Genomic DNA, 12,088 nt, shown 5'->3' on the forward strand with positions numbered 1-12,088 from the left:
GTCAAGTTTGAGATTCTAGGTCCAAGCATACCAAAGTTATAACAATTTTAACATTTTAACATTGAAGGTCACAGTGACCTTGACCTTCAAATGAATGACATTGAAATGACCAGTGGTCATCTTCTAGTACTGGCCAATCTTTATTTCAAGTTTGAAGACTCTAGGTACAAGCATACCAAAGTTATAACATGAAATAAGAACTTTAACATTTTTACATTCAAGGTCACAGTGACCTTGACCTTCAAATGAATGACCTTGAAATGTCCAGTGGTTACTTACTAGTTCTGGCCAACCTTCATGTCAAGTTTCAAGACTCTAGGTCCGAGCATACCAAAGTTATAACAACTTTAACATTTTTACATTCAAGGTCACAGTGACCTTGACCTTCAAATGAATGACCTTGAAATGTCCAGTGGTTACTTACTAGTTCTGGCCAACCTTCATGTCAAGTTTCAAGACTCTAGGTCCAAGCATACCAAAGTTATAACAACTTTAACATTTTTATATTGAAGGTCACAGTGACCTTCACCTTCAAATGAATGACCTTGAAATGACCAGTGGTCATCTGTTAATCCTGGCCAACCTTCATGTCAAGTTTGAAGACTCTAGGTCCAAGCATACCAAAGTTATACCATGAAATAAGAACTTTAACATTTTTACATTCAAGGTCACAGTGACCTTGACCTTCAAATGAATGACCTTGAAATGACCAGTGGTTACTAACTAGTTATGGCCAACCTTCATGTCAAGTTTCAAGACTCTAGGTCCAAGCATACCAAAGTTATAAGAACTTTAACATTTTTTATATTGAAGGTCACAGTGACCTTGACCTTCAAATGAATGACCTTGAAATGACCAGTGGTCATCTGTTAATCCTGGCCAACCTTCATGTCAAGTTTGAAGACTCTAGGTCCAAGCATACCAAAGTTATACCATGAAATAAGAACTTTAACATTTTCGAGCACGCCGCCACCCCGCCCGCCCGCCCCCCCGACAACATCAATCTATAAGCCGAGATTTTTTCGAAAAAAATCCGGCTAAAAATACCATAGCCAGACACTTAAAGAATTTGACAAATTTAAGGAATTTTCTTAGGCTTTCCTAGATTTATCCTCAGGGGCCTTTTGTGAATTTATGTCTTGGTACAAAAGTGTGGTATCTGCTTCACATTCCCATCTCCAATACAGTTCTCTTGCACTTAATTCATTACATTCAGTTCACCAAAGCAGCTTCATTCTTATTCGTAACAAAGTCATCATCTTTTGACTGAGCGATTCCCCACAGCTCTACGAAACTCTCAGGGGAGAGTGAGAGACAAAAGGAAACTGATGTAAAACCTGTTGGGCTAGAACACTCCTGCCTGGTAACTGAATGAGGCAAAAACATGGGTGAGCATTGTGGAACCTGGGGCCCATTTTTATCAAGAATCTTTTGTTGTTCTAAACTTAACCCTTTCCCACTCAGAAGCAAAGTGAAAATGGATATGTGCAAACAGCATAAAACCAGAACAGCCTGTGAGTAACTCGCAGTCTGTTCAGGTTTTATGCTGTTTGCTGCTTATCAGTATCTAAGGGTTTGAAATGAATCCTTTAACAAGAAGGCTATGATGGCCCTGAATCGCTCGCCTGACTAACCTTGCTACATCAATTTAAATTCTTTCAGACCCATATACAATCCCAAGAAAGATTTTATTAATTAATACATTCTGACAAAATGTCATTAAGACGTGATGAAAACTGTGATCTCTTTCATCTACACAAGGTTTGACTAGAATTGGCCCGTTGACCTTATTTTTGACCCCAGATGACCCATATACGATCCAAAATCAGATATTATCAAGATAAACATTCTGACCCATACTTCATTAAGATCAGATGAAGACTACAACCTCTATTGTCTACATAAAAGGTTTTTCTATGATTTGACCTAATGACCTAGTTTTTGACCACAGATGACCCCAAAACAATCCCAACACAGGTTTGATCAAGATTTACATTCTGGCTGAATTTAATTTAAGTTTGGATGAAAACTGTGACCTCTACATACACAAGGGTTTTCTATGATTTGACCTAGTGACCTAGTTTCTGACCCCAGATGACCCAAATACAATCCCAATCCAGATTTTATCAAGATAAACATTCTGACCAAATTTCATAAAGATTGGATGAAAACTGTGACCTCTATTGCCTACACAAGGTTTTTCTTTTATTTGACCTAGTGACCTAGTTTTTAACCCCAGATGACCCCAATACAATCCCAACCCAGATTTCAGAAAGATAAACATTCTGATCAAATTTAAAATAGATTGGATGAAAACTGAGACCTTTATTGTCTACACAAGGTTTTTCTATTATTTGAACTAGTGACCTAGTTTTTGAACCCAGATGACCCAAATACAATCCCAACCCAGATTGCATCAAGACAAACATTCTGACCAAATTTCATAAAGATTGGATGAAAACTGTGACCTCTATCGTCTGACTGACTGACTAATGGGGTTATTTACCCTCGGGACTTCTGTTAAAAACCATTGCCAGAGCACACTGCTTAACATTAAACTCTGCGTAAAAAAACAGAAAACGGCCATAATATTGTCAGCCCGATTTTACTGGGCTGTACCATTTATAATATAAAATACTTTGCAGTGTGGATGCGGTGCTTTGATAAAAATTTAGTAGTTTAAAAATAGCTTTTCTTATAATAAAATTAGATGCGATATAAACGCAATACTCAATATAAACTGCATATTGTCTGAGCCTAATGCTGTTAAACCTCTATTGTCTACACAAGGTTTTTCTATTATTTGACCTAGTGACCTAGTTTTTGACCCCAGATGAGCCAAATACAATCCCAACCCAGATTTCATCAAGATAAACATTCTGACCAAATTTCATAAATATTGGATGAAAACTGTGACCTTTACTGTCTACACAAACAAATTGTTGACGTACACACACACACGCACAACTGACGCCAGACATCACACAGTCACATAAGCTCACCATGTCACTTTGTGACAGGTGAGCTAAAAACTTGAATCTAGTAAGAAAGGTCGTAAATTTAATTTAATTTCCAAGGTACTACAAATGCGTGAAAATACGTATCTAAGTTGTAAAGGGTTCAGAAAAAAATGAAGACATTAATAATGTGTTTGGAAACTTTGCGAGTTGGAACAAGTGTTAGAAAATACTAAAAACAGTCAATCTTGTGGATGCGACCACTTGTATTAAGCGACCTTTGTCTTATGCGACCATTTTGAAATCCCACAGAGCTTTTTCGCTATATAATGATATTGTATTAAGCGACTTTTGTCTTACGCGACCAGCGACCGCTGATTTTTGTGTATTTTGATGTCCGAATCTTGAATTAAGCGACCACTAGGAGGTAAAAGTTGTTTATCTATTGATCTTTCAGGGACAAATCCGTGTTAATTGTTTATCTAAGTTGATAAGATGTACTGTTACACCTCTGCTTTGTTTTCACACCAACCATTATAATGATTATGCTTTGTCTCGTTGACCGGTTCTGACCGGTATTGTTGTAGACTGCATATCAATTTATTGAGTTGAATAATAGAGGAACGTATTACGCACAGTCTACAGCTTAAATAGTTTACTATGTGGAACTTTAAGAGAAAACGCCGATTTTTCTCGAGTATAGATAACAGGTTCAGAAACAATGCACTGTACGCGAAAAACATTTCCTGAGAAGTGCGGAAAATAAACTATTAATCGGCAACATCTGCCGAAATCCGTACATTACCAATTTGTAATTATGCTAATATGTAGATATTTGTTAGCCAATCACATTGTTATTTACTTAATAAATTTTCCAATCAGGTCTGTTTGTTTGTTTTCAATTGACGTGTTTTAATTTTTTCAGCTCATTATGTATCATAATCGAGTCCGATTTCCTTAAGCGTACATGCAGAAATTAAAATGTCAAAACGAAAAGTGTTAACGTTGAACGAGAAAATTCGGGTTTTGAACATAAAATCGCAGATGAGTTTGGAGTCGGTAAAACTCAAATTCAGAACATTCTTAAGCGTAAAGCCAAGGTGCTTGAAGACGTGGAAAATAATGTGTCAGGTGAAAAAAACGCGAAAAATATTTCCTTGTCTATGTTGTTTTTGCAAATAAATATGTACACACAATTCATTTATAATAAATGATAATTTATAATAAGTGAAAAAATAAAACACATAAGTAAAATATTGTTTAAGTATTGTGTTTATATTCATTATATTATAAAAGTTAAAATCATTGTTGACAAAAGAGATTATCCTTCATATAGATTAAAATTGAGGGTAAGCATTCTTCCAGAATGGCCTTTTTTATTTAAAGACCATTTTATTAAGAGACCACTTTTGATAACTCCCTTAAGTGGTCTCTTAATACAAGATTGACTGTATTTATTAATAGCATGATTATTATTATCATATCATCATTTTTGTTATTATTACTTAATGTCGTATTATTTCACACCTACTGTGGGGAAATACATCACCAAAATGCATTATATAAAACAAGAGGCCCATGAGGGCCTGAATCGCTCTACTGGCTGGAATCAATAGGGCTCAAGCCCTTGATAGTATGAACAATCTGAGTAAGATTTAAACAAACAGACCCAAAATGGGAAATTCATCGTAAAATTTAAACTTCAAATGGCTCCCTTTCAACAATAAGTTGGACAAATTTTCTTCACTCTCAATGGGGTTCTGGCTCTTGATGATATAAAACATCCGTTGAAGTTTCAAAAGGATAGAACTTTATATGTAAACAAACAAGAAATGTGTTTGTCAGAAACACTATGTCCCCTTCTGCGCCGCTTTGATTTTTTTTTTTTACCTTTGACCTTGAAGGATGACATTGACCTTCCACCACTTAAAATGTGCAGCTCCATGAGATACACATGCATGCCAAATATGAAGTTGCTATCTTCAATATTGCAAAAGTTATGGCAAAATGTTAAAGATTTTCATTTTTTTACCTTTGACCTTGAAGGATGACCTTGACCTTGACCTTTCACCACTCAAAATGTGCAGGTCCATGAGATACACATGCATGCCAAATATGAAGTTGCTATACTTCAATATTGCAAAAGTTATGGCAAAATGTTTAAAGATTTTCAATTTTTTCTCAAATTCTTATTACTCCGATATTGCTCATTTCCAAAAGGGTTTGACTCATCATTAAGATAAAGACACTGTGCAAGTTGGGAAATGATTGGATGAAAACTGTCGACTTTATTCCGTAAACAAGCCTTATTTCACAATTTTCTCAAACTCAAGGGGAGATAATTCTGAACATTTTACTCTGATGTAACCCATTTTCCATAGTGTTCGAGTCCTCATTGATATCAACACACTGAACAAGTTTGAAAAGAATCGCATGAAAAATGTGGACTTTATTGGATAAACATTATTGAATAAAAAAAAAAAAAAAAAAAAAATTTGAACAGAATTTCACAGCCTTCAGATTTTCGTAGTTTCAACTCAACAGTTGTTTATAAATACAAGTGCAGTGCTGTCTACTGTGACAGGTCATCAAAAGCCTCAGTGATTTTGAAATTGACCAACTCAAAAAATGAAAAACAGCCTACTTTGCACAATAACTTGATCAGTTTATTTTACAATATGAGCCTTGTTCTGAGAAAACTGGGCATGATGCATGTGCGTAAAGTGTCGTCCCAGATTAGCCTGTGCAGTCCATACAGGCTAATCAGGGATGACACTTTCCGCCTAAATTGGATTTTTGCCAAGAAGAGCTTTCATTTAAACGAAAAATGTCATAAAAGTGGAAAGTGTCATCCCTGATTAGCCTGTGGAGACTGCACAGGCTAATCTGGGACGACACTTTACGCACATGCATTATGCCCAGTTTTCTCAGAACACGACTCATATAGTGAAAAGTATCAAGGAGAGACATGAGCGTGGTAACAGAACATTTATCACAATGTGGTGTGAATGGGTTAAAACAGAATCTCAGACCAAGGTGGAAGGTAGTTTCAATAAAATCTGGGTGGCCACCGAAATCCATAGTTAAATTCACTGATTATTACTGGATTTTCATCTGAATCCAGTAAACTTTGTCCACACAATACTTTTTTTGAAATGTGTACACAAACTTTTAAATTCCCCCTAGAATGATTTTTCCCCAGTGTTTTTTCTTTTTAAAGAGTCCGTGGCCACCCTTTGAGAAAACATTCCATTGGAAGGAAAAAACCCCAACTCAAATCAAAAATACAAATTAGCAAGTATATTTTTATGTTGCAATTAATATAATTTTACACCATCCTTCGATTTGATGCAGATTTAATTTCAACGTATTTCATACAACAACATTTTTGTAAGCTTCTCATTAAATACAATAGTTACCATCATATATTATTTATTTTACAGAGTGAAATATGACTGCTCAATACATATAAGCTTACTGATTTGAAAACAGGCTACACTGCACTAATATTTACCTCCACTAACTGTCCCGAAGGGTACAGCCTATCAAGGTACTCCGAAGCTCTGGTTGCCAAAGGGAACAACTCCTGTTCTACAGTGCTGTACGTGAGGGAGGCACATTTCACACTGAAATGAGGTGAAATGACGTGAAAGGCAGATGAGCAAAAAATGTTTCATTGTATGTGGTACCCTGAATGCTTTTCTACAGGTGTGTATTCAAAAAATAAATGAGCCATGCTCTATGAAAAAGGGATTTAATGCATGTGCATAAAGTGTTGTCCCAGATTAGCCTGTGCAGTCCATACAGGCTAATCAGGGACGACCTCTTCCGCCTAAACTGGATTTTTGCTTAAAAGAGACTTTCTTGAAACGAAAAATATCATAAAAGCGGAGTGTTGTCCCTGATAAGCCTGTGCATACTGCACAGGCTAATCTGGGATGACACTTTACAGGCATGCATTAAACCCCTTTTTCATAGAGCACAGCTCATATAGATAACAAATCACATAAAGTTATAAAAATTTTGATGCTGAGGTGTTGCCCATTTGACAGCAGTGGCATTATTCAAACAAAGTTTGCAGAAAACAACAATACAAAAGTACATAATAAAAATTGAAACTTTTGGGTGTGTGGTTTCAAAGCATTACATTATTTCGCTATAGAAGTCTATATAAATTATCTATTTGCAGGAAGTTGGACTTTCAAAGCTTTCTATTTTTATAATTAAGACTATAGTTACAATAATAACATTAAAGCAATTCTTAGTTGAAAAAAGGGCATAACTTTTGCAATTTTTTAATGTGGGATGATCAAAATAACACAAGCATACCTTTATATCATAAGAAACAATCAATAAAAGTTTAAAGTTGAACGACAAAAGGTGTAGGAGAACATTACAAAAACAAATTAGTATCTAAGGACAGACGGATGGACAAACAGAAAACAGATGGCCTGATGTCCATGGAGATATTTCTCGGAGGGGGGGGGGGGGGTCATTAAAACCTCAACCCTAACTACTTCCTTTTAAAACACCAACACTCACTATTTCCATTCCATGTAAAAAGAGGTCCAAAAATATCAAACAGTTTAAAAGTAAAGAATGGGAATTTCTTTAACCTCTTTTTCAGTAGTTGTAACAAGAGACTTTAACCTATTCTTCAACAACAAAAATATTGTACAGTAAAGTAAAAGGTATTAATTGTAAAATGTATAAACAATAGTTGTTATATGTGTACATTGCTTGTAAACTATGTACGGTGTGGAGTGGGATGCCCTCAACCCAATCACACCTTTTGACAAGGAAAATAAACAAGAGCTGTTTGTAAAACATGCATGCCCCCCAAATGGGCTGTCAGTTGTAGTGGAAGCCATTGTGTGAATACGTTTTTTGTCACTGTGACCTTGACCTTTGACCAAGTAACCTGAAAGTCAATAGGGGTCATCTGCCAGTCATGATCAATGCACCTATTAAGTTTCATGATCCTTGGCCTAATTATTCTTGAGTTATCTTCAGGAAACCATTTTACTGTTTCAAGTCACTGTGACCTTGACCTTTGACCTAGTGACCTAAAAATTATTAGGGGTCATCTGCCAGTCATGATCAATGTACCTATGAAGTTTCATGATCCTAGGCGTAAGCATTCTTGAGTTATCATCCGAAAACTATTTTACTATTTTGGGTCACTGTGACCTTGACCTTTGACCTAGTGACCTGAAAATCAATAGGGGTCATCTGCCAGTCCTGATCAATGTTCCTATTAAGTTTCATGATCCTAGGCGTAATCGTTCTTGAGTTATCATCCGGAAACCATTTTTATATTTCAAGTCACTGTGACCTTGACCTTTGACCTATTGACCTGAAAATCTATAGGGGTCATCTGCGAGTCATGATCAATGTACCTATGAAGTTTCATAATCCTAGGCATAAGCGTTCTTGAGTAATCATCCGAAAACCATTTTACTACTTCGAGTCACTGTGACCTTGACCTTTGACCTAGTGACCTCAAAATCAATAGGGGTCATCTACAAGTCATGATCAATGTACCTATGAAGTTTCATGATCCTAGGCCTAAGCGTTCTTGAGTTATCATCCGAAAACCATCTGGTGGACGAATGGACGAACCAACATGTGCAAAACAATACACCCCCTCTTCTTCAAATGGGGGCATAAATATATTGAATGGAAAAAAAATAAAAATAAAAATAAATCAAACATTTCACTCACATTTTGATGAGGGATCCAGCCACCTCCACAAACTTCTGCAGTGCGGCCGTCTCCTCAGCGTTCAGTGCCGACGGTCTCTGCGCCAGAGCTGGCTCCACCTTCTGCTTCTCAGACCAAGACTTGAGCACCGTTTCAAAGGACTGTGAAGAACATACTGGTTAGCGAGTATTTGTCGGACAGCAGTATTTACCGGACGTTCTATTTATTTCGTATATTGTAACGCTGCAAACCAATTTGCTTCGTCAGATACTTACAGATGTTTGTTTTCTTGTAGCTGACAGCAAAAATTGGTTAAATGCTTGTATTAAAGTTAAACAAGTGTGATGTTTTCAAATCTCGTAGGAATGTAATGCGACCTCCTGGCAGGGGATATTAATAGCCCGCGCATGCTCAAAAGAAATCCCTTACTGAAACCCGAACTGTGTGCTTGAGATTTTCGTTCATCTACTGTAGTAGAGCAGGTCTCAATTATTTGTATAACAATCTTTTATTTTACCAAAAATTATGTGTTTTTTTGTTGTTTTTTTAAATCAGAGTTTATTTACAGGTCCTACCGGCCTCTTCACGAGGTCTTTGAGGTCCGACCTGCGTGTGTTTAACATGCACACATAATTTATATTATAGATTTTTACATAAAAATTCCACACAATTTGCTGTATACATATATCTGAATTGCTCACAAAATGTACTAAGTAAACAATTAAATATAAAGAAACAAATCTCATTTAAAATTATAAATTCACTGTTTGGATTTTCTCCCTTGAAAAATAATATTCTTCTTTCCACAAAGATCTATAAATAAACATGCTTATTTATAGATATTTGTTCGAACTGATATTGGAAACAAATTATTAATCTATTAACACACTCAGAAAGAGACATATTTCACTCAAAAAGTAATGTATTTACGTCATTTTAATGTAAATGTTAAGAAAAGTTTTATTTAAACTCTAACTTGTTTCAAATTACTAAATATATATAAATGTCCGGTAAATACTTCTGTAAAGTGGAAAATTACCTCCCTTTAATGGCTCCATATACGGCCCATGTACATACGCAAGCGCACATCAAAAAAAATGTTTTGTTTACATTCGCTTGTAGATGACAAACCCAGGATGTATCAGTAATTTTTTTATAAATGTTTTCGTATTATTTTGAAAGTTTTAAAATAAAAACCGTAACTTTCGACGAGAAATACTCGCTGACCAGTACACATAAGTTTGCACAAAAGAGCCTCGTTATAGGAAACTTAATGCATGTGTGTAGTGTCGTACCAGACTAGCCTGTGCAGTCTGCAGTCTCTTCTAAGCAAAAATCTAGTTGAGGCGCAAAGTTTTGTCACAGATTTGCCTGTATGCACTGCACAGACTAATCTAGGATGACACTAAACATACATGCATTAAGTCCAGTTTTCCCAGAACAAGACTAAAATTATTTCATTGTTATGCATCACACAAACATTTTTATCTTATTTCATCTGATAAAATGGCCAACAACTTATTGAGAAAACAGTGATTACAGATACAAATTTGGAGATATCTTCCAATATCTCATTTCAATGACGGTAGTGCAGATTTGCTGGTTGATGCCAATTTTTCCTTCTTTATGAGAGATATATAGTTTGATAAATATCAGTTTGTTAAATCACTGTACAACATATATTGGTAGATTATTATACAGAATACAAACATAGATTGCTCTGCTTTTCTGTTTGTCAGCGTTTTATGTTTGTTGAAATATTTGAAGTAAATCATCAGATATTGCTTTATACTTTACAACTGAAATGTAAACACTTGTCTGGTCAAGGCAACACTCAACTAGGTCTATTGTGTTTGGTCGTGCAAGTACGTACCCTGTCCCTAGTAAGCATCTGGGCCCTGTTCTTGTGTACGATGCGTATGTACCCTGGAGGCTGGATCCAGGCCTCTCCGTCCACCTGGACCGGCACCCCTTCATCACCCATGATCATGATCTTCACTGACCGACACTATAATGTTAAAAAGTTTGAGCATTAATCTATATGATTATGTTCTTCACTGACCAACACTGTAATGTTAAAAAGTGCCTAGCGACCGGGAGGCCATGGGTTCGCTATCCACTGTGGGAGCGTTCTTCATCTCCTCCAAAGACACTAAGTACTGGTTCAAGGCCCAGGAAACAGACTTGAGAGCGTTTCAAATAAGAAGTAATTCGAATGCAATCAAGGTAAAAGTAAATAAGTGTAATTTTAAAAGCCGCCCTACCTGTGCGATGCGGTGATGTTGCAGGTCGATGACTCGCGACACAGCCAACTGAGTGCTGCCAAACACCGCTACAACCTCCAGTATCTTGTCATCAAAACTGGGTGCTGAGAAAGTCTGAAAATAGGCAGATCAAGGTTAAATGAGAGGCTGCGTTCCATTAAGGCTGATGCCCCGCACAGCCGCTATTTGAGAGAAAATTGTTAAGTCCAAGGCCCATAACTTCGACAAAAAACAAAGGATAGGACAAAACTCACACTTCATCTGTCCTGTAGGTAGACTCACAGACCAAAAATCAGATGAATATCTGTAAGCATTTCATGAAAAACTCCTGAAAATGGTTTTTATAGATAACATTCGAGAACTGCGAAAAATCAATGGACCGGGACAAAACTCACCTTTCATCTGTGAGTAATGTAAGTAGACTTACATACCAAAAATAAACTGCATATGTCAAAATATTTTGTAATTAACCTCCGGAAAATGGAAAATGTCTACGTCCAAGGCCAATAGCTTCGCAAAATATCAATGGACCTGAACAAAACTCACACTTCACCTTTAAGTCATGTAGGTAGACATACGTACCAAAAAAATGTGAAAGCGTTTTCTAAAAAAACAATGGAAAACGGTAATTATTAGTTTTTTTAAAATTATTTAAAAAATGTATGACAACTTCATCAAGCTAACTGCAAGTGATCTTTAAAAAAACACACAACAAAAAAACAGCCCACTTACATCGACTTCCTTGGTTCCACCCCAGAAGTTTGACCCTCCGCCGAAGCTGGGAATATTGAGTATAACAATGCCCTGTAGGCTAGGAAGGGGGATCCTCTGGCCGTCACACTCCAGCTGTACACGCTGGTCCAGGTTCTTGAAGGTCTTCTGTAGGATCTCCTTCCCTCCCAGCACACCGTACCACATGAGGTTCTTTGTTCGACTCCTAGAATATAGCACTAGAGGGCTAGTTATTATTATTGTTATTATGATTATTTTATTAACCCTTTGCATGCTGGGAAATTTGTCGCCTGCTAAAATGTTGTCTGCTGAATTTCTAAAATGAGCATTTTCTTAGATTTTTTTTCAAAGAATACTATCAGAATAGCAAACAGTTTGGATCCTGATGAGACGCAACGTTTTGTGGCGTCTCATTTGGATCCAAACTGTTTG

The 12,088-nt window shown here is 36.4% G+C and overlaps 1 protein-coding gene across 1 annotated transcript in view; it reads right to left on the reverse strand.

Annotated features, from left to right (window-relative positions):
* The window catches only part of LOC127835765 (diacylglycerol kinase delta-like), an 88,507-nt gene that overhangs the window by 17,300 nt on the left and 59,119 nt on the right, over positions 1-12,088 (reverse strand). Inside the window, exons 23-27 of the mRNA XM_052362204.1 lie at positions 11,657-11,861; positions 10,925-11,038; positions 10,534-10,668; positions 8,682-8,821; positions 6,472-6,583 (exon numbers count right to left, since the gene is read on the reverse strand). Of these exons, the coding sequence (XP_052218164.1) occupies positions 6,472-6,583; positions 8,682-8,821; positions 10,534-10,668; positions 10,925-11,038; positions 11,657-11,861 (706 nt within the window). The remainder of the gene's footprint in view (positions 1-6,471; positions 6,584-8,681; positions 8,822-10,533; positions 10,669-10,924; positions 11,039-11,656; positions 11,862-12,088) is intronic.

The sequence above is a fragment of the Dreissena polymorpha genome, chromosome 6 (genome assembly GCF_020536995.1).
Source record: "Dreissena polymorpha isolate Duluth1 chromosome 6, UMN_Dpol_1.0, whole genome shotgun sequence".
Classification (NCBI taxonomy): domain Eukaryota; kingdom Metazoa; phylum Mollusca; class Bivalvia; order Myida; family Dreissenidae; genus Dreissena; species Dreissena polymorpha.